This window comes from Mya arenaria, chromosome 2 (genome assembly GCF_026914265.1).
Source record: "Mya arenaria isolate MELC-2E11 chromosome 2, ASM2691426v1".
In the NCBI taxonomy this organism is placed as follows: Eukaryota; Metazoa; Mollusca; class Bivalvia; order Myida; family Myidae; genus Mya; species Mya arenaria.
This window is the reverse complement of record NC_069123.1, coordinates 47826824-47851956: the sequence shown is the minus strand read 5'-3', so window position 1 is coordinate 47851956 and position 25133 is coordinate 47826824. Positions and strand designations below refer to the sequence as shown.

Sequence of the window (25133 nt, the reverse complement as noted above, 5' to 3'; positions counted from 1 at the left end):
TACACAAAATATATAAATTTATTTTAAAAACCTTGAGCAAAAGCATATTTCCCACACTGATTACAAATGAACGCAGCGATGTTTGTTGTTGTAGCATTGAATTCTTGTGATCAAACGCATAATTTTTGGGGTCAAGCAAAATGTCTTCACACGTTGACCATTGGTTCTTGCACAATATATTTGTCAGTTTTAGAGTAAAATATATGTTTTAGTATGATTTTCAAGCAAATAAAATGTAATTTAGGTTTAGGACTTTTATTTTGTTATTCGATCGTTGATTTAATCTGTTAATATAGAGTGTGTACAAAAAACCCTCAAAGATTGCGTTGTAACAAAACGTTCCAACCTAATTCAAATTTGATAAGGAAGTTACATTTTAACGCGAAAAAGTAGCATTAAAGGGAAATAATAAAAAATATTTTCATAAAAAAAATATTCAGTTCTAACTGAGCTGTATCACTGCGTTTATAAACTAAAAGTAGAAGATAGGTGTACTAGTAAAAAATATGGAAGAAAAATAGCCATTCATGTATGATTTATAGCATAAATATGTAGTGAGCGTAACATTGCTTGATCAATCATCTGTCATACAACATAGCAGTGCAATTTTGCGTATTCTAGGTGATTAAGTTAGTATACTGTCAAAACGGTTTACGGCATAAGACTAAGAAGTTATTAAAGAAGTCTACGGACTTCAGCAGCATTCGTATTTCCGTTTTGAATTTATTTTCAACAAACGTCTAGAGCACTGTTAGCAAGCGATTTTAATGACTGCGCTCATATTTTCTGAAATATAACATGTCTTGTAAACCTGAAAATGTGTCCCCTTTGAGCCCTTTAGACGTTTTTCACGTTTAACGGGGATATGGTATATTTGACGTGTATCACTGACTGTCTCTTTGGTGGTGTAACGGTCCGCTGTATGCGGCGGATGTGCGTTCATAGTCTCCACTTCTATGCACTTGCTAGAATGCTCAGCTGTACTGTGAGGCATAGTAAGTTCGAACTTAATCAATCTTTAAAGCTCTGCTTTCCTGATGGTTGAAGTGTAACGGTCCCCTGTAGGCGGCAGAGGTCTACAGCGGCGGAGGTGCGTTCATAATAATATTCCGTATAAAACGGAAGTACGTTCATACCGGATGTAAACTTGGTTGGTAATATGCAAATTAGCAAAGCCTGTGCTATGTGAGAATAGAGAAGTTAGTGTATATAAAGACCAGTGGACCCCTTTCAGGGTCGAGTATGCTTTTCCCTGAAGGGATCTGTTGGTGTTTGTTTCATTACGCCAGAAAGCTCGGCTATCTGGTGCTTGTTTGACGGCGCACGTTACAGTGGCAAAATGGCATTGCGGTAATTTAAATGTTTGACCGGCAAGTTAATTTGATACTGAAGGGATTAGCTAAGTATTAGTGGCTATGGCAGGCTTCATTTCTGGACTTATAATAAAGTTTCTGTTTTGCCAGAATTTCTCACGCCAATCCTTGAGACGATATATATTAAATGAAGTGGAAGGAAATGGGGTTAACCTCGAATAATAACTGCGTACTTACGCTCCGACTTTTTCTGGGACAACAACATATCGTTTTCCTCAAATGTTGGCGAATAATCAGTCGGTATCTGCATTGCAAATATAATTATGTCTGTTAAAAATAGAATGGTGATGTCAGATATCGATTTGACTCTTCTCGTTATCATGGATACGATTGCTTGCATAATACGTTGTAGCATATGGAGTATGAACAGCCATACATCTTTCTGCTCCATAGATAATTTTGACAACATTATTTATTTATTTTTAAGAGAAAGTAGCCTGGTCCGTTTGGTTTATCCACTGCGATATTTACAAACAAGTAGCTCATGGCATCGGTTTGAAGATCTCTTGAATCTTGAAGTTTTAAAAAAACAACACCAAAGGTTATTTGAAAATTTTGTTAAACTGAAATTGCAACCTTTGCGCCGTAGTAACTACAGATTCAAGGTCCTTCATGAAAAATGAACATGTTCATCGAAGATGTATGAACGACTTGGAGCTTGGAGTACGTGTTGTATGCCACGTGCAAAGTGTGTTAAGGATAGTTATTTCATCATAAGTCTTACCTACCTGTCTATTTTTTTAAATGACGTTCCTAGGAATCTTGCACAGTTATTATTTATTTAGTCATTGTGATATGTTAAGTTTTCAGCTGCTCTGCTTGTCCCTTCATTATAACCAAGGTCGTATTCACGATTAACTACCTTTCGACACGCAAAATACTCTGATTAAACATACATAAAAGGTAAAAATGTATCTGTATTGAATCACGTATTCATTTGAAGAGTCCATTAATCTTGACATGTGATTGGCCCTCTTGGTTAATAGCTGAAATCAGATATTGAAATCTTAATTAAAGGGCTAGTATGTAGGAAAAACTGGTACCTAATATCTTATAAAATTATCGTCCAAGCTGTGGTAAAATAATAACTTCAACTTAAAGCTTTACTTATATATAGTTCAAATATTGAACTAGATTTTATTTAAAATTCCAGTGAAGCAGGTTAAGGGCATTCCACTCTTTTGACGTCACGTCATAACAAGTACCGTTGCGCAATGTTAAAATGACGTCATAAAACAAAATAGTACGTCGTTAAAATGACATTTATTATGAAAACATGATGAAGTGATCTAACCAGCAATGTATATAATGAAAGGGTTATTAGTACTGCGTTTTGATCCGGAATGTCGTATTCCACTCTCGTGTATTTTTGCAGATTTTGATTTCACTTGGCTTGCGCCTCGTGAAATCCGAATCTGCAAAAATCCACTAGAGTCGAATTCAACCTCCCGGATCAAAACGCAGTACTAATACCCTATTTTATTCTATACCTAATTTATACGTCCATTCGTAGACGCTCTTTTGAACCACGTGACCGTACAATATATTTCCGTATTGTGACAGTCGCTTTCAATAGTGCGAATTCGCTCTATAGCTGTTGGATTACAGCATGGAGTTCTGTTATATTAATGGATATCACATGGATATTACCTCCGTGATTTGGAGCACCAACATTTTTTTGTAATATCCACCAGAAGAAAATAAGATTTGACGAGGAATAAATGACTACGTGAAATTGAGCATTGCTTGCGAACTGCATAGTTTGAGCATTTAGCATGGAAGTAGACGGTAGATATTTCGCTGTGTTGAAATGGATGTATGTGGCTATACTTTTTTATAGAGGCATATTCTTGGGTCCCGGTATTTGCATAATCTTGTTCGCAGGAGCATTTCTGTCATTCTATTTCTGGACGAGGTATTTTTATATCTATGTGATAACGAAGTCGTTTGTTTTGATTACGACCAGCCGTTTTCATCAATCTTTTCATGGTCCAGTGTATGTATACCACGTGATAAATTACGTCATAAATGCTGCGTCGGAGAACAATATTTTGCTTCAAATGAAGACTTTAAACAAATATAAATTTACTATTTATTCATCATATTAAACGAAACATGGTACCGTCTACGCCGATTACAAAGCCCTACCTTAGGTCTTATACTATTGATTGAGAAATTAGTTTCTTCAAACACTTCTACAGACCTTTCACAAAACCGCCGCCTGATGTAGCACTGTCAAAACATTTTTTGGAAAGAGGTTTGTCGAAGTGTTTGAGGAAACTAATCACCTAACCAAACATCGGTAATAAAACGAAGGCAGGCCCTTAACGCGGCATAAATTGCACTTTGTTTCATTTATAATGGTGTAGAAAAAGAAAAATTATCTTTGTTTTAAGTCATCATTCTAAGCAAAATATTGCCTTCCAAAGTAGCCTTTGTGACGTAATTTATCACGTGGTAAATATACACTGTGTGCTGAGTTAATTGACACCGACAGGATTTCTTTTGAAACATCGTTTCTAATGTTTGTTAACGTTTTTTAACAACGCGTATGAAAACATGTTTTCTTTGATGCGGGTGTCTAATCTGCATAGTTATTACACTAGTTATATATGAAAAATATTGCATGAGATTATATCACTCCTGCACAGTAAGTTATTTATAAATTTATAGTTGGACGATTTTAATCACACACTTTATACTTTATTTGAGCATAATCAGAAGGCTTAATTCTTTGTATCAGAACTTATTAACAAGATCATACAATCGTGCGACATCATTCTCTGTACTCATTAATATTGTAATAGACTACAATGCAAATATTTCATGAGACATTTTAAAGAAACTATCCTGAAAATAGGTCTAATATCTACGTCTATGACCATGTAGATAATAAGTTAATGGTTATTCATCGTTTATTATGAAACAATTTCCCTGTATAAATATATTCTTTGTATGATAAAGAAATAGCCTTGCAACATCTGTCTACGAATTATGGCATCAATAGCATATCCAAACGTTGAGATACTCATGAATTCAGAATCCTGGAAAGGGTACACATTTGCCAAATGTCCTAACGTAATCACCTACAGGCACAATCCTACTTTTATAGCATCCCTGGATCAAACTTGTCATAGTATTTAATATGTTGCAGCGGCAGATTATATGTTCACTATATTCTACTTATTTCTTGAAATAACTTGACTCGTATTTCACCCAATTCTGACGATTGCCAAAAGCGCAAGCTCCACCAGTGGATGTGGACAACAGCCGTCTACTCCTAGTTACTCGCCGCGGTGTCAGCATATCGCACCTTGTTGACTCAAAGCTTTTTTCACTGAATTAATGGTGTCCTTCGTATCTACCTTTGCCTTTTCAACTATTTGTTTGATTAAGACATAATTTGATTTATCTAAAAGAAGTTTTTAGACTCCGTTATCAGACGTAAGGCGGGATGTTTTTCTATCCGTCTTGCTTTCAGTTCAAAGTTCGGTATTTTTTGCCAATGTTTTCATTCCTTTTTTGGTCATGTCACCTGCTGTCTTATCGACAATGAAACAGATTTAATTGTAACCTGAAAAGTCTTCAAATAGTCACAAACATTGCTAAATTCTCGATTATCTTTTTGGACATATAAAACATATTCCTATTTGTCTTGTTCGGTTAGAATATTAGCCAACTGAACGATACATACCACAGTGATGTTCTGCACGAAATGCTTTGTACGTATTTTGAAAGATCATTTAAAGAAGTGCATTAACTTCGACAGCATCAACAGTTCATCTGTTGTAGGCTGCTTCCTTAAACGAACATCGTCAAGAGCAATAATATTACAGAAACATTACATATGTTCGTTGCAGTGATAGGCCTACTGCCCAAAACGCAAATGTCAAAACAAATTCAATAGCGATAGTGTACGTTTAACAGTTTAAACAATAAACTTACATTCAAAAGTTTTATATCTTAGAATTAAAATGTCAAAATATCACAGGAAGCAGAATTTTGAGAAAACAACTAACCAACAAGGGTTCTAAAACATTTCAGAAACTAGCTTTTCAATGCAAATGCATTTGGTAAATATTTAGATATATCAATGTTATATTGCTCAGCTGAGCTTGACAACAGCTCATAGAATACATCATAAAAATAATTGCATTAATACAATGTTTTCCAAGTACACAACTTAAAAGTTTGGTGTATTTATGGCAAATCAAGTAAAATGAAATTCGTCCTCGATATTATGCTCTATCTATATTCTGTCTGCCTTTTTCAATTGTTCATTCGTGAGAAGAACAACAGTAGTTTGATAAAGTTTTCTCCCAACTCAGATAAGTAGATCCAAAAAGTAGCCATGCTGGAAATTCCTATCTTGCCCACGGGCAAAGAAAAAACAAGTAAACGTGCGGAAGTCCTTTTTTATTGTATTCACACAATAACTTCCCTTGTTTAATACCGTCGTCTGTAGCATCCTAGAAACCTTGTCTTGTGACAATACCTAAAATACAAATTAATTATTTCTCGCTTCAAATGGCACCATACAAAAAAGTTTTCACGCTGCATTAAAGAACTAATGATGCATTCTCCTCAGTACTATTTAAGGAACGATTTGACTATTAACATAATCGGAATCACTGCGCGCAAATGCATGACAACCACAAATATCACATATGTATACGCAAATTATTTTAACTGCACACAAAAAGAAACGCTTAAAACAAGTTATGAAAATTGGAGACGACATAAAAATGCGAGACTGACGAAGACTATTCACGTTTCGCCTTTTATCATACATCGTTGGAAGCCATTATGACAGTGGTGCAATGACCGATGCTGTTACGTTGTAAGGCCCATAAGATACATGTACATGGGTCGTATAAGGCATCGAATATATGCTGAGACAATATGGACCGGAGAACATGATTGATATTTTTTCTGAAATACCTAAATTGATCAATTTTGAAAAACTGACGTAGAAAACGCTTTTTTGTACAATTTACCAAAAGGCATGTGCGACGTTGTTTACTGACGTCAGTTAGCGTAGTAATTTATGATCACTTTAAGTGCTTTGGATGATTATTATTGTTCAATTTTAATTATAAGTCTTGAAAACTTAAATATTTGATTAAGCTTTATTTAAAAGAAATAAGAATATAGATTATTCCTGTTCATCAGTTCTTCAGTTTCTGGAGAAATCACAGCAGCAGCAGCAGTTTCCTCATTCAATTCCGGCACAAACAACTTAAAACTACCAAATAGATATTTTTAAAAACAAGTCGAAATCTGACAGATCATTCGCCATGTTTACTCTGCGCTGCCTGCGAGAAACTTTCAGCCTCCAGTTCTCCGCAATCAATTTATTGTCATTTATAATAAAGAATAATACATGATCTATATTGTTAAAATGTTTATTGTTCAATTGTTTCTTTATTTTAACCCAAATATTTTTAAGAAGGAAAATACACATGTAAACAACTTCCTACTGTGACGTGACGTCATAGGTTGTAAATAGAAAGTAGCCCGGTTATGGATATTAATAAGCTGATTTGCATACACGAATGCTTCATGGAGAAATGAATGAATGTCACATGGGTTGTCTTATCCAATAGGATTTAAGCATTTCCTCGCACCTGCTCAAAGTTGTAATTATTCATACACCATTTACTCTACGAGAGACACAGAACGGCGTTCATTCATACATCATTTACTCAAGGAGAGACACAGAACGGCGTTCATTCATTCATCATTTACTCAACGAGAGACACAGAACGGCGTTAATTCATTCATTTACTCAACGAGAGACACAGAACGGCGTTCATTCATACATCATTTACTCAACGAGAGACACAGAACGGCGTTAATTCATTCATCATTTACTCAACGAGAGACACAGAACGGCGTTCATTCATACATCATTTACTCAAGGAGAGACACAGAACGGCGTTCATTCATACATCATTTACTCAACGAGAGACACAGAACGGCGTTCATTCATTCATCATTTACTCAACGAGAGACACAGAACGGCGTTCATTCATACATCATTTACTCAAGGAGAGACACAGAACGGCGTTCATTCATACATCATTTACTCAACGAGAGACACAGAACGGCGTTCATTCATTCATCATTTACTCAACGAGAGACACAGAACGGCGTTAATTCATTCATCATTTACTCAACGAGAGACACAGAACGGCGTTCATTCATACATCATTTACTCAAGGAGAGACACAGAACGGCGTTAATTCATACATCATTTACTCAACGAGAGACACAGAACGGCGTTCATTCATACATCATTTACTCAAGGAGAGACACAGAACGGCGTTCATTCATACATCATTTACTCAAGGAGAGACACAGAACGGCTTTTATTCATACATCATTTACTCAACGAGAGACACGGAGCGACGTTCATACATACATCACTTACTCAACGAGATACACAGAACGGTGTTCATTCATACTTCATTTACTCAAGGAGAGACACAGAACGGCGTCCATGCAATACATCATTTACTCAACGAGAAACACAGAACGGCGTTCATTCATACATCATTTACTCAACGAGAGACACAGAACGGCGTTCATTCATTCATCATTTACTCAACGAGAGACACAGAACGGCGTTCATGCAATACATCATTTACTCAACGAGAGACACAGAACGGCGTTCATTCATTCATCATTTACTCAACGAGAGACACAGAACGGCGTTCATTCATTCATCATTTACTCAACGAGAGACACAGAACGGCGTTCATTCATACATCATTTACTCAGCGAGAGAAACAAAACTGTATTCATTCATACATCATTTACTCAACGAGAGACACAGAACTGCGTTCATTCATACATCATTTACTAAACGAGAGACACAGAACGGCGTTCATTCACTCATCATTTACTCAACGAGAGACACAGAACGGCGTTCATTCATTCATCATTTACTCAACGAGAGACACAGAACGGCGTTCATTCATTCATCATTTACTCAACGAGAGACACAGAACGGCGTTCATTCATACATCATTTACTCAAGGAGAGACACAGAACTGTATTTTTTGTTCTTCATTAACTCAACGAGGGACACAGAACTGCATGCATTAATTCTTCATTTACTCAACTAGAGACACAGAACTGCATTCTTTGATACTTCATTTACAGTCGGATAAGGCTTAGTGGACCAGTGTGAGCTTCCTTGAAGAAAAGTTTGTACAACACGACTACGTTTCATTTGCTACAAATGCCATCTTCTCTCTACTTTATCGTTTGCACATGAGACAGTATATTGCAAATATGGCTTCTAGTCTGAAATTCAAAGCCATTATAAACATAAGGCTTTCGATTAATTCAGATGAAAGTCCGACAAAAACTGTTAATTTGTTTTTTTAAAATAAAGACTAGCTGAAAACTTCTTGACATACATCATGTTCATGTGTTTAACTATTTCAAAAGATGTCCTGGACCATTTGTAGGTCAAGGAAGTATTTTGTAGCATTTGAAGCAATCATAAGGCACGTTTTGCGACATGAATAGTTCTGGATGTCTCAGCACATTATTTTGAGCACAGGAATTGCAAATTGTTCTACCATTTATTTACGTGTCACGTTCCACTGACTATCGTGCTAGAGTATTGGAACATTTTAGTGGAAAAGGCGCGTGACTCGTAGATAGCGAGTGATTTATGTAGAAGTTTCTTCTCGCAGACTCGTGACTACATTCCTTCCCTGCACTCTAGAAACTACATGCAAGGATGACGTAAGACAGCGCGTTATTTCTATACGAGTTACTCCTACATGCTCGTTACGTCACTCATTTCGTATACTCTAAATAGTGTGCAATGATGACGTACGTAAGACAGCGCGTTATTTATATACGAGTTACTCCTTGCATGCTCGTGATGTCATTACTTTCTTATACTCTAGACATTGTGCAAGAATGACATAAGAATGAGCGTTATTTCTATACGAGTAACTCAGTGCATGCTCGTGACGTCATTCAATTCCTAAACTCTAGAAACTGCAAGAATGGCATAAGACAAAACGTTATTTCTATACGAGTTACTCCTTACATGCTCGTGACGTCATTCCTTTCTAAAACTCTATAAGCTGTTCAAGGTGGTCATAAGACAGCGCGTTATTTATATACAAGTCACTCCTTAAATGCTCGTGACGTAATTCATTTCTTAATCTCTAGAAAATGTGCAAGGATGACGTAAGACAGCGTGTTATTTATATACGAGTATCTACGTGCATGCTCGTGACATGACTTGTCTTAGCTCTAATCATTTGTGAACAACCTATTTAGTGACATCTTTCTTCCACGAACCAACCAGAAACAGTCTTAAACCATTATGAAAACTTATCCTGAAATTCAAGAGAAGTGGTTCGGTAGGTTTATATAAAACGAAATATAAAATAACAAAAGAGAAAAACATTGGTTTGTTTTTGGCACGGAATCTTGAGGATTGTATCAAAACATGAACTCGGAGAATAAACAAACAACGTATTGTACACAGTCGTACAATGATTAAAACAAAATTTGAAGCTCCAACATACAACTACCAGCCCATCATGTTAGTCGACAGATTGACGTAAACCCGAACACGTTGATATACACACCGACAATAAACACTTTGCTATATTAAACAATTTACATTCTGCTTTCAATTGACGAACATCGGGTGTACTTTTACACAAGGATTGTTTAGCATGTCAGTTTGATGGTAGTTAAAACAAATATAAACGGTTCTCAAAGCATTCATAGACAATTTCAATGTGTATGGTGACATGGCAATGATAGTATTATTTGGAACAAAACCATTCCAGAAATACTTCCCAAGAGTACACTGAGCAAAATGTTCTCTTGCAGTGTCAGTTATCTCGACTTAACGAAAAGCCAGATTTTATGTAAGATCATTGACGCATTTTCTGTTTTATTGTCTTATCTGTTAGATAGGTATATGATATTCAATCCATCATGTTTCGCAGACAAGCACTTTTCCATCTCCTTGTCTGTTATATTTTCGAGGCGAACCGAATTATTGAAACAGATGTAAAGCCACCACAAATCAAAGCTGGTAATTACTGAAATCTATTTTAGGTTACAATATGAAGAAGGTGACCTATTACCAGAAAACAAAAGGCTGGAAGGCGGCCAAGATTATGGGGTATGGATTGTGTATGGAACCATCTCCAGCAATGATCTGGTACCGTGATTAATGACTAAGTCTGAATATTACTCACCCGGGGATTTTAGGCCTGATCCTTTAATAAATGCTATATCTCGGTTTTGTATGAAAAAAACAAAATTTTGAGATGCATGTTTTCTAAAATATTACAAAGATACCAATGTCTGTACCTGCAAAGTTTATTGCAATTTTGAAATATGAAATGTCAATGAATTTTATATATTACTGTTTTATTTCAAATACGTTTACCTTAGACGATCTGTGTTTCATATAATTTTGGTTAGACTTCTATATCGTTATCTTGTATACAGTGATATTTGTCTAGTACTAAATATTGAAATAACCTTAAAGATATACTCTTACTCCCAAATGATATTTACCACAATTAAAACAATTGTTTTGATATACCAAAAAGGATGAATAAATGTCGAAAACAATGGTTCTTATGAAGATTACCGAGTTTAATTTGAAAAACAGATGCAGAAAACACGGTATTTCTACCTAATGAGACTATATTAGATGACAGTAAATATTTAAGCACTCACCACTCATTTAATATTATTGAGTTTCCAGCTATTAAATACACGGTTATAATTTTGTTATCAGAAATTAATATGTTCCATAAATGCATTATTTAGTAAGATTTTAAAGGTGTATCACTCAAATTTTTTGTTTGTTATACGTGTGCATGTATTGATTTTGAATAAGAGTGTCACTTTAAATTACGTTTAATATGTTTTTGTTAAATGATTACTTCCCATTTTTCAAGATCATATTTGCTTAGTTGAGGTTTTATAGAAAAATTGCTTTCTTTTGCACGTTTTTTTCTATCTTGCGTTTACGGCGAAACTAGCCGTAAAGTGATTTTCCAACATAACAATAGGCCTGCATCAATAACAGAGGTACTATATGGCTGTGACAAACAAGCATGTCAGTCGATGATATCTGTGAACATCTAAATGAAAATTAAAACCAATAAATCAAGACATTGGTCTTTTTGTATTATGTTTGTCTTTCTGAATCGCTACTGTCCTGTGGTATGAGATACTGTTTGAAAATCAAAAGGTTTATTAGTACAAGTTTGTAATCAGTACTGTGAGTGTACAGTTAGAGTAAGTTTGTGTTTGCATCATTTAGATTGCCTGCACGTAATGGTGTTAGTCTTCTGAAAATGTTTTAGAATACCCGCAATAACCTGTTGTTGTTTTTTTTCAAACCTACGAGGTGATAGTCAGCGTACGAATAAGACCTTTGAAGGTACAAAGTCTAACAAATTTCGCGTAAAATAAAGTTTATTATAAACATAGGTATTCTGGCGAAACCGGATTTTCCTTGTCGCTTACGTACATTGGTGTTTTTCCACGTCATTTAGCAAGAAGCGAACTAAGTGCGACCAGTGGCGAGGTCGATCGATACGCCATAGTCAATATCGCTGCCTGTAACTGCCTGAAAGCGCTAGGGCTCGTCCGGAATCCACAGAAAACCCTCGGCGAACTATTGTTGTTGCCACATTGTTGTGATATTGGTCGATCAAGACGCACGGAGAATATTGCTTAACAGTCTAACACATTAGTTTGATGATGTTATAGACGAGTATATTTTTGTGAGCCTGATTCGTGTCGGGTATCCACCGTCTGAGCGAGTTGGCTGGAAACCAAGCTGCATCAGGAGAAACGTGTGTTCTCACGTACAGACATTCTCTGGATTAACAGTTACTCATAGGTTCGTATTGTTAGAAACGTTAATTTTACTGGCATTCAATAATGCACAAGGATACATTTCGGAATGAGGGAAATTGTTTGTGCTGGCTAACTACTGAAGTATACTCGTATGTAAATTTTATTTATAATATTTATATAGTTTGCTACTTAGAAAATATATACTTTATTTCTTCAAATATGCGACCGCTGCCATCAATACTCGCTAAATGCAAGTGGGTCATTGAAAATATTGAACAATACGTTAGGAATATGTGTGACGGCAATCGGCTGTAATAATGTGCATGTAAATGTTGGTATTCCACAGTTGACAAGAGATAAATCTGAGTAGTTGTAAAGGTTCAATAAAATTTAAATTAGAAGTACTGATCAATAAGTTATCTTATAATAAGTTATCAGTTATCTCGTTCAACGCATACTGTTTTGTTCGATTTTCTTCTAGACAAACATAACATTATACATTCCGCAAGCAAATTTGGATCAAGTATCATACTTGATTCTATCTGGCTAATGTGAATGCTTATTGTTAACAGACAAGCTGCATGCGTACAGGCTGTATAATGAACAACGAGCGGGAATTGTTCCTGTCACATAAAATATTATGTTTGCTTACCGTTTCTGCAACCGTATGGCAATGGTTACATTTAATTAAAACTGTATCTGGAAACCCATAGAAACTCGATCGATAGCGTTAAAATATGGCATATATAGCTTTATGATTATATCTAAAGATTAAATTTCATTTTCCAAAAAAAAATATTGTATTGTACTTGCACCATGTTTGTGTTTCGTTAGATTTCAAGAGTTGTGTTTTTAAATTATGTTATCTTGTGAAAGATAAAAATCTGACATACTAGATACGGCGGTGACCAAATGTCATACACCGGTATACAACCCATGTGTGTTTATTAACTATGCCAACGTGGTAACTAAGCAATAGGGTGCGTACTAGAAACCCGGGTTATCGTTATATACAATGGAAACGTTATCATCAAGCCCACCATTTAACCGAAGCCCTGACTAAAGAAACCATATTAAGGCACAAAAAGACACGCAACTTACAGACAACACAGACCATGAACAAGAGACGCGCAATTTACAAGCAACACAGACATTGAACAAGCGGCACACATCGTACAAACAACACAGACGCTGAACAAGAGGCACATACCGTACAAACAACACAGACCCTGAACAAGAGACGCGCAATTTACAAACAACACAGACACTGAACAAGCGACATACAACGTACAAACCTCACAGGCATTGAACAAGCAACACTAAACGCTCAAACAGCAAACACACTGAACAAGCGACATACTACGTACGAACAAGACATATACTAAACAAGCAACACACAACGCACAAACAACACTGACACTGAACAAGCGACACACACCGTACAAACAACACAGGCACTGAACAAGGGACACATAACGTTCAAACAACACTGACACTGAACAAGCGACACACTCCGTACAAACAACACAGGCACTGAACAAAGGAACACATAACGTACAAACAACACTGTCACTGAACAAGCGACACACACCGTACAAACAACACAGGCACTGAACAAGGGACACATAACGTACAAACAACACTGACACTGAACAAGCGACACACACCGTACAAATAACACAGGCACTGAACAAGGGACACATAACGTACAAACAACACTGACACTGAACAAGCGACACTCACCGTACAAACAACACAGGCACTGAACAAGGGACACATAACGTACAAACAACACTGACACTGAACAAGCGACACACACCGTACAAAAAACACAGGCGCTGAACAAGCGACACACACCGTACAAACAACACAGGCACTAAACAGCAACACACAACGCACAAACAACACTGACACTGAACAAGCGACACTAAACACTCAAACAGCAAACACACTGAACAAGCGATATACTACGTACAAACAACACAGACACTAAACAAGCAACACACAACGCACAAACAACACTGACACTGAACAAGCGACACACACCGTACAAACAACACAGGCACTGAACAAGGGACATATAACGTACAAACAACACAGGCACTGAACAAGTGACACACAACGTACAAACAACACTGACACTTAACAAGGGACACACATCGTACAAAAACACAGACCCTGAACAATCGACACACAGCGTACAAACAACACAGACCCTGAACAAGCGACACACAGCGTACAAACAACACAGACCCTGAACAAGCGACACACAGCGTACAAACAACACTGACACTGAATAAGCGACACACACCGTACAAAAAACACAGACCCTGAACAAGCGACACAAACCGTACAAAAAACACAGACCCTAAACAAGCGACACACACCGTACAAAAACACAGACCCTGAACAAGCGACACACAACGTACAAATAACTCTGACACTGAACAAGCGACACACAGCGTACAAACAACACAAACGCTGAATAAGCGACACACAGCGTACAAATAACACTGACAATGAACCAAGAGACACGCGACGTACAAACAACCCTGACAGACCCTGAACAAGAGACACACAACGTACAAACATCACATTCTATTTGATTGTTTAGTTTACTTTCGCTTATGCTTTAATACATTATTCATCTGCGGAAATGGCAATTGATTTGAAAAGAAAATATGCTACCAGGGTCTTCATGTTAACACTGTAAGATGTCGTAAAGAATATGTTTAATGAAAGCCCAGAGGGAGACAGAAAATCAGATCTTGATTGATTGTAAGAAGGATTTAACGGCCTGTTGAGACTGCAGCCTCAAGGATGATTCTTCAGAGAAACACATCTCGGTCGATATTTCGTATTAAAATCACGGTGATAAAATTCTAATAAAGATCTTGTCGCCTTTTGAAATCATTTAACGTCTTATGGATTTTTTTAAAATCAATTTGAATTTATTTCTAACGATACATTTTCATACGAGTTCACTGATTGGTAATGATACTGATTTGCTGTATGGATATTCAAACGTTTAGGTCCTTGAGTATATAGTCAAAATATTCTCATAATATAATAACAAACAAACTAACCATGTGAACAAGAAACCGGGGTTTGGGCGAGTGCCACTTCCTTGCACAGTCAAGAATCTAGTGGCTAACACAATCTTCCCTTGATGTGATAAGCCAGCAAGATTTCCTAATCGCTTTACACCTGGAAACCAGCACTTAGATGAATCATTTGACCACCCCATTGATTGTAGGACGTTGGCTGTTGTTGTTTCTTATCGAGTGCATATCGGGGTTATCCGCGTTTGAGTTGATCAAGAGTGGGTCATGACATATTGCAACAATGCTTTTCTGACATAATTCTGGCTTTATTGCTAATTCGACCCGTTGATTTTTATTATTATTAAGAGATTATTTGCCTCAGTGTGAAGCACGTTTTGGTCTTGAAAATGGAACTATTTGGAACATTATACGTAATTTACTATACAGACTTTAACGATGCACTGCGCTATTACTCATCTTGATAATAAAATATACAGGTAACAACATGCGATGCTCGTGGCGCTCGGGCGTATCGACGGTGGACGGGAACTGATTGAACTACAAGCTTAACCGTTTTAATAATGTCTCAGTTAAATATTATTGAAGTATTATACTTCTTTTAGTCATTATCGGAAGTAAATCACTCTTATAAAGTATATATTACAAACATAAACACGCCGGACGCGTATACGTTACTAAAACAATTGTACCGTCTGCTGCTTTGTAGTAAATCTAATTCAAATGATGATGAATAGCGGATAATAACAATAACATCACTAATAACGACTATTGTTTGTCTAGATAGTAAAAGAAAGCTTGAGTTAATGCTAAATCAACTGGGCTCCAATTATGATAGCGCTGGGTTAATGTAAGAATATATGAGCGTACCAAACTACTTATCATGATATAAGTTATATCAAAATGTTGGATACAGAAGCGATTGTATATCATTACCCCGACGACCATTAAGGCTAATGAGGACGAAGATGTCTTTAGGTGATATCAATAAAATATTGCGGAATATATGAAAGAAAAGATAAAGTGTTAACATTCACAGGCTACATAATGATAAAAATCGAATGATGTAGTCGGTGATGAAAGAAGTTTGATAAACTCTTACATAAAGTCATAAACGCAATTTATTCTCTCCGAGATGGTGCCCAGTTTTATTCTGCCATGCAACTATATTTATCAAGCACATTTGCCCCTCGCCAGGTGCCGATGTTTAAATTACTTTATCTGATGAGAATCAACATTGATCTCATGGCTAATAAATTGCCGATATTAACTTAGATTTCAATTCTTATCTTGTTTATCCCACAGATGACGTCAATCAGGGTGGCGAAGGTCGTGTAGACTTTCCCGGATGTGAGGTGTTCCTGGCAGTGGTTGTGGACCCCAGTATGAGCATGCCTCGGTCGCCACGCTCCAGTACGTCGGAGAATCTGCTCCAGTTAAACCTAAAAGATCATTATCAGCTCCTCAAGGATCTGGGCCGGGGGACGTACGGCAAGGTTGTTCTCGCAAAGTGTCTAGAGACCGGTACAAACGTCGCTTTAAAGGTTCTACCAAAAAGTTCCACCAAGTTAAAGGAGTTTCAGCGTGAATTTCAGTACAGTTACTTTCTTTCTCCTCATACAAACATTGTTGACACATACAATGTCGCGTTTGAGACAAGGGGCTCGTTTGTTTTCGCGCAGGAGTATGCGCCTGTAGGGGATCTGTTCGACGCCATTCCGCCCCAAGTAGGCATGAAGGAAAAAGATGTGAAATTGGTTGTGAAACAAATTGCATCTGCTCTCGAGTTTATGCATAGCAAACAACTCGTACATCGTGATATTAAGCCTGAAAACGTTCTCATTTTCGAAGATGAGTTTAGCAAAGTTAAACTTATGGATTTCGGTATGACACGAAAGGATGGTACTGTGATACGAAAGACGAACGGTAGTATCCCATACACGCCCCCTGAAATATGTGAAGCTGTCCGAAACGAAAACATCACGGTGTCAACTAGCGGCGACGTGTGGGCTTTCGGAGTACTCTTATTTTGTATGCTTACCGGTAATTTCCCCTGGGAGAATGCCGACATCGGTGATATATACTTCAGTGAATTTGTGACATGGCAAAGAAGGAAGACTTCAAAGATTCCATCGCAGTGGAAGCGATTTACGCCAAAATTTCTCAGATACTTTAGAAAAGCTCTTGATATCAAGCCGGAGAAGCGTTGTGAAATGAAAGAGATCAACAAGTATATTTGTGACAGTTGGCTGCTCCCTTGTAGGGGATCAGGCGATTCTTCGGAAGAGGAAGAAGAGTGTGAGTCGGAGAGTGACCAGGGTGACAACCTGGCGTCGATCCTGCAAAACCATGGGATCGACACAAAGGTAGACAAGCACTTGAGGGACGTCCGGATATCAGAGTGGCTCCTGTCTTTGTGACTAGTTAGGGAGACGCGCCGCATCCTCTATCAGGATGTCGGAGCGCTGCGGTGCGGAGGTTCTATGATGCGCCTTGTGTTTGTGATGATAACGTTTATAAGCATTCTTGTGATGATATTTCAATGAAAGGATATTTCATATGTCTCAATTTGTACGCTGTTATGTACGTAAATATATTCCTTTGAATTCTTATGATCATCAAGTATTTATATTTTTGGTATTTTAAATGATATTAACAATCTAAGGACACAATTTGGTTGTATGTACTTGTAATTCTATATAGGCTGTTGAAGGAAATACATAAGAGAGCACTCGTACATTCCGTAGATCGTGTCATACAAACACTTATCTTTTACATTCTGTTCATTGAGTTCAATAGAACTAGTGTCCCAGTCTCCATCATGCTGTCAAAATATTTTATAAATATATGTTGTTTGTAACAAATCAACTGTGGTGCAGCCAGAATACGTCAATATATGTTTAAGTATCGGATGTTCGAATAATATTTTCCCTGAATAATGCGATTTGTAATATAAATTGCGATGCCTGCGACCCCGTTTAATTTTAAACACACTGAAGGGTTTCGATAATTGATTTTACCTATGTAAAATACATGACCAAAAATACATTGCATTTAAAGTTATGGCAGTTATTATTTTGTTTTTATTTCAACAATAATCAGAGTGAAATCACTCACTGTTTTTTCAAGGTCAATACAGCCCTTGTGCAGTCTTTTAAACGGCTGATATTAACATGTTCGTCCTCTGTCTGTTAAACCCTTTCAAATGACGCCAGATTGATACAGGGTCACCAGGCATCCTCATTTCACATTATTGTTCAACTAATACCTTAAAGCTGCACTCTTACAGACCATTTTAACAACTTTTTTTTGTCTTGGAAACAGCAAATTTTTGCGAAAATATCTGCAAACCAATGATATAAGATTGCTGACTAAAAATCAGATCGTAGATTTTCATACTTCCGTTCGAAAATTAATATTTTATGGCTTAAACGGTTTAAGGAAAGTGCATAAAATATCAATTTTTGAACTTATATATAAAATTCTGCGATCGGATTTTTTCAGCAGTCTTATATAATTGGTTTCCATGGATTTTCGCAAAAATTGACTCGTTCCAAGTCAAAAAATAAAAAAAGTTCAATCTGTATTCTGTTTGTCACATGTACGACATTTCTCCTAGAATTCCGGATGAAACGGCCTCAGGGTCAGGCCACTTTCATAGGAAATCAATATTTGAAATTAATGTGTTGAGCTAATAGTTTTGTCGTAAAGAGCTTTAAGTATTTAAATATACGCGATATTGCAGAGCTATGCTTGCCATTTTAAACAAAAAATAGTGTTATATACATAATTTATTATAAAAGTGAGGACGAAAGATGGGAGCTTAGCAAAGAGAGAACAAGTTCCAGTACTGCCATGGCCAGAAGCTGATTCATATCATCACTTTAGTGCAAGAACTCAATATCTGCTTTAATTTCTATATGCAATTATTGAGTTATTGTACTAAGGTGGGCGATATGACATTTTTTCCAGCTAGGTTTGATATGAAATGTATTTAAATTCTCGAGTCGAGAATCGTCAAAATGATTAATTAATGAAAAGCAATAAGTCATATATTGAGCTATATATGTTTGTTGTCCATGTGAGGGTGCTACAGTGGCTGATGGTGGTGACTGTGTTTAATCATCGGCAAATTTGTTTTGTTTTGTTTGTGTTGTTTTCGTCTTCCTTTAATTAATACATAAACTTATGTTTTATCATTATATCGTCACCTTAATGCAAAACCTCAATATCTGTTCTAATTATGATATAAAATTAGTGAGTTCTTGCTGTAAGGTGACGATATCCATACTACTTTATCTTTATTTATTGTTCATTTCGATGTAAAGTCTGAACTTTTTGAAATGTTTGCTTGTTACATTGCAATTTAGCTGTTGTTTACAGGAAAGGTACACACACCTGTTATAATACTATTGTTATAGATGTATATTTTGATGGTGCGAGTACGGTGGAATAAATAAGACTACAACTAATACATGTTCTTTGTTTACTATAAAACACTATTAGTTTATTGTCGGGGAAAGACGATATGCTGAATGCTACACAAAATAAGCAACATAAGTCCTCATTCCATAAACCTAGAATATTCAGAGCACTTGGTAATCAAATATATAAATCGATGCTAAACTTCTTGCGACATGTGTTCCCCACGAAAAACATAGCCATGCAAAGCCAGACAAATATTACAAAACAAATGGGTTTGATCATTGACTCATAGTTCAAAAATCTTCTAAGAAAGGCATCGCTAGTACAAGGTTCGAAGATGGCAATGACGTACAGGTTATAATACACTGGGTGCCGAGGATGTGAGAACCAAGGTTTACAGATGGCAATGGTATGTATAGTGCAACACTGATCTAAGAAAGGCATCGTTTGTACCAAGGTTTACAGATGGCAATGATATGTGTAGTGCAACACTGATCTAAGAAACATCGTTTGAACCAAGGTTCGAAGATGGCAATGATATGTATATTGCAACACTGATCTAAGAAAGGCATCGTTTGAACCAAGGTTCGCAGATGGCAATGATATGTATATTGCAACACTGATCTAAGAAAGGCATCGTTTGTACCAAGGTTCGCAGATGGCAATGATATGTATATTGCAACACTGATCTAAGAAAGGCATCGTCAGTACTACGGTTCGAATATTACAATGATGAATATTGCACCATTGATCTAAGAAAGGCATCGTTAGTATCAAGGTTTGAAGATGGCAATGATATGTATAGTGCAACACTGATCTAAGAAAGGCATCGTTAGTATCAAGGTTTGAAGATGGCAATGATATGTATATTGCAACACTGATCTAAGAAAGGCATCGTTTGTACCAAGGTTCGCAGATGGCAATGATATGTATATTGCAACACTGATCTAAGAAAGGCATCGTTAGTACTACGGTTCGAATATTACAATGATGAATATTGCACCATTGATCTAAGAAAGGCATCGTTAGTATCAAGGTTGAAGATGGCAATGATATGTATAGTGCAACACTGATCTAAGAAAGGCATCGTTTGTACCAAGGTTTGCAGATGGCAATGATATGTAAAGTGCAACACTGATCTAAGAAAGGCATCGTTTGTACCAAGGTTTACAGATGGCAATGATATGTAAAGTGCAACACTGATCTAAGAAAGGCATCGTTTGTACCAAGGTTTACAGATGGCAATGATATGTAAAGTGCAACACTGATCTAAGAAAGGCATCGTTAGTATCAAGGTTTACAGATGGCAATGATATGTATAGTGCAACACTGATCTAAGAAAGGCATCGTTTGTACCAAGGTTTACAGATGGCAATGATATGTAAAGTGCAACACTGATCTAAGAAAGGCATCGTTTGTACCAAGGTTTACAGATGGCAATGATATGTAAAGTGCAACACTGATCTAAGAAAGGCATCGTTTGAACCAAGGTTCAAAGATGGCAATGATATGTATATTGCAACACTGATCTAAAAAAGGCATCGTTAGTACTACGGTTCGAAGATTGCAATGATGTATATTGCACCATTGATCTAAGAAAGGCATCGTTTGTACCAAGGTTTACAGATGGCAATGATATGGGTAGTGCAACACTGATCTAAGAAAGGCATCGTTAGTATCAAGGTTTGAAGAAGGCAATGATATGTATAGTGCAACACTGATCTAAGAAAAGCATCGTGTGTACCAAGGTTTGCAGATGGCAATGATATGTATAGTGCAACACTGATCTAAGAAAGGCATCGTTTGTACCAAGGTTTGCAGATGGCAATGATATGTATATTGCAACACTGATCTAAGAAAGGCATCGTTTGTACCAAGGTTTGCAGATGGCAATGATATGTATAGTGCAACACTGATCTAAGAAAGGCATCGTTTGTACCAAGGTTTGCAGATGGCAATGATATGTATAGTGCAACACTGATCTAAGAAAGGCATCGTTTTTACCAAGGTTTACAGATGGCAATGATATGTATATTGCAACACTGATCTAAGAAAGGCATCGTTTGTACCAAGGTTCGCAGATGGCAATGATATGTATATTGCAACACTGATCTAAGAAAGGCATCGTTAGTACTACGGTTCGAATATTACAATGATGTATATTGCACCATTGATCTAAGAAAGGCATCGTTTGTACCAAGGTTTACAGATGGCAATGATATGTATAGTGCAACACTGATCTAAGAAAGGCATCGTTTGTACCAAGGTTTGCAGATGGCAATGATATGTATAGTGCGACACTGATCTAAGAAAGGCATCGTTAGTACTACGGTTCGAAGATTGCAATGATGTATATTGCACCATTGATCTAAGAAAGGCATCGTTTGTACAAAAAAATGTTGAATGCTGTTTGTGTTGTTGGTTTGTGTTTTTAGTTTTGGTCCTGTGTTTTTGAAAGGGGTTTATGTTTAAACTATCGTGTATTTTTTATTTTATTTCATACAAATAGTGGAAGCTGACAACGATTCTCAGTGCATCAATTATCTATTAGAGGCATCGATAGTACCAATGCTGAAAACTGGCAATGACGTACATGTAGATCACCAAGCAAACTCTGACTTTTATCAGAAACTGTTAAAAATTTCTATCATTTTTACAAAGCAGAAAAAACTTCGTTTCAAAGCAAAAGAAACTGAAGGAAGACAATGTTCTCCAATATACGTCCGCTTCATAGGAACATTTAAGAAACAAATTTATAATATATAGATCAAACTTCAGCATTTCCACGAAAGAGAAGAAAAGAATGGATTTTTTTTACTGATATCTCTTGCGAAAAAAAAATACTATAATATAAGCAATGTTTATGACGTGCTTCATTATTAGCAGCTGCGGGAAGTAGCGTTTTGTAAAAGGTTTGACTTGTAATGATCTGACTTGTGAAGCATTATAACGTTTCATCCGCAGATTTCGGCGTGGTTCAGTAATTATAGGTAATTTACATGGACTAATGAGTACATTATCGGTCCTTGGAAAAGTAATGCTTTCCTCAATACCCTGTTTAGATGAAATTGCTCGATTAATAGAAAATAACAGATATCATCCTTGTAAAAAATAAACAACAACAACAACAACAACAACAACAACAACAACAACAACAACAATAATAATAATAATAATAATAGTAATAATAATAATAATAATAATAATAGTGGTAGTAGAAACTACAGGGACAAGCCTAGTAGCCAAACAATTTACGTGGACGTGGCACAATGTGAATAGAAGCTAAGTAGGAGAAACAAAACGTACAAAACAACACAGACACATAACATACCAAACACCACATAATTTTTATATTCCACACATGCATCGAAATGCATTTATTGAACAAACAGTTAAAGAGAAGATCTCTCAAGAACAACTTGATGTATATGAGTTTTCAACCTCACACTAACCTAACATTGTGTGGTAATATTACAAACTTATAGACATAAGAATAATTGGAGCCGTATAAATTTCTTGAAACAGCCAGTGCTTTACCTAAATGTTAATGTGCTGTTCTGAATATTTTTTGTTTTACCTTTCGTCTTGTCTGATGGGCATGATATCTTGTATGATGGTCACGTGATCTTGTCTGATGGTCGTACGGTCTTGTTGCATTTACGTTGCTCTAGGAGTTGATCGAGCTTCGAGCTTATAGGTAGGTTTTCCAATAATCGAATAAAGTGAAGGGACTGTGAGACCAACCTGGATTATGGTAATATCTGTCTTCTTTGTAACATATGTAGGTGGTCACCAAACAAGATTTAAACAAATGAAAACGAGACAGTTCCTTTAAATGTATTGTTTTTCTATTACATCATTGTATATATAAGCACTAGATATTGCATTGATCACTTGACAATATATATATATATTATTTTCTCAAATGTAGACACATGGATAGTATGTCTACATGTATTTCTAAATAAACTATAAACTATATCAGTGGAATCATACGTCTTTGGATCAAATCTCTCAAGAAAATACAAGACTAAATAAACGAAGACGACCAATGATATAAATGTTCAAGCCACTGTTAAGTGTTAAGCTCATTATTTCTCCAATGGGTTTGCCGGACTTATTCTGCTTTCATTATTAAGAAAGCCTCTTAAAAAAGGACAGCAAAAGTCCGATTTAGAGATTATGTAAAACCAATAAAATATTTTATTATACCTTACTTCTATAGAACATATGGTAAAAACGCCAGGGCAATATTTTCGACTATCACCCCGCACTATCACCCTCTGCCGCACTGTCACCCTCTGACGTCATGAAATTGAAAATACGCTACAAATACGCCGCCGTGTTGGATTTGTATGTGAAAAATTATGATTAATATAAAACTGGCATTGCAACCTTAAAATGCACTAATTATAAAACCTCACTTCTATAGAACATATGAAATTGGCAATACGGTGCGAATACGGGATTTACTGATAGTATTTTACTTAATGAGCGCTTTGTTTACCAGCCGACAATTCTTGCCAAAATGGCAGCAAGATTCGCAGCTGTCAGTGAAAATGGTATTTTTAATCTTTAAAATACTACAGTTTTTGTTCGGTATAATAAAATAGATATTGACTGCCTTGAGGGTGACAGTGCATATTGTCAACCTTCGGAAAACACTGTCAACCTAGGCTTCGCCTCGGTCGACAGTATTTACCTCAGGTTGACAATATGCACTGTCACCCTCAAGGCAGTCAATATTTATATATTGTTTTGCGTCACTCAACAATCAAATCTATACTTTTATTAAACATGAAAGGAAATGGTTTTAGATTATTCTCGAATGCCTGGAGAGGTACCGTGACGTTCACAAACCCCGTACGGGGATGATGTGCTCATAAATCTTTTTTGACGTGGTGTTGTTATCATCAATTTAACGTCTTCATTTTTTTAATTGGTCCAACGTATTGTCATAAATGTTTAGATTTGCCTGGTTGAAAAATAATGATTTTGTCACGTGCCTTTTACAGCAAAACTAAATTTCGAGATTTTGTAGAGAACGTCATGAGATATTTTAAGCAGCCTTTTAACTTCGAGGAAATGTTCGTTTACGATACATTCATAATCGTCTGTGCACTAAAGCACGTTCAGAACGTACTTCTCTCTTGCTCGATGTTGAACGGTAAGCCACTGTGAACGTGATCTGGTTGATGAAGCATTCACGTACACGGGGAAGCGTTAATGGTTTGAAGTATATGAGGACCTGCTGGCATCAAGAGAGCGGCGACGACTGGTAATTGCGCGTGACTGTTATATTAAAAGTACAGATCTTGGAGTATGGGATTTAATCAATTCAAGAGAATTCTAAATATGGTATAATTAGATTTGCCTTCGTTTTAACATTTGCAGAAGTTTC

The 25133-nt window shown here is 36.5% G+C and overlaps 1 protein-coding gene across 2 annotated transcripts; it reads left to right on the top strand.

Annotated features, from left to right (window-relative positions):
• The first annotated feature begins 11981 nt into the window (after positions 1-11981).
• LOC128242503 (serine/threonine-protein kinase SBK1-like) lies at positions 11982-19779 on the top strand. Of its 2 annotated transcripts, none has more exons than XM_052959675.1 (2): positions 11982-12288; positions 16613-19779. In XM_052959675.1, the coding sequence occupies exon 2, from the start codon at positions 16693-16695 to the stop codon at positions 17725-17727; it is 1035 nt and encodes a 344-aa protein (XP_052815635.1). In that variant the 5' UTR covers positions 11982-12288; positions 16613-16692; the 3' UTR covers positions 17728-19779. The 2 variants fall into 2 exon arrangements, with proteins under 2 accessions (XP_052815635.1, XP_052815643.1); XM_052959683.1 differs by having other exon boundaries at positions 12278-12394.
• The last annotated feature ends 5354 nt before the right edge of the window (positions 19780-25133 follow it).

What these genes read in the sequence shown, in the direction of transcription:
- LOC128242503 (XM_052959675.1), top strand. Translation starts at nt 16,693, where the DNA reads ATGAGCATGCCTCGGTCGCCACGCTCCAGTACGTCGGAGAATCTGCTC.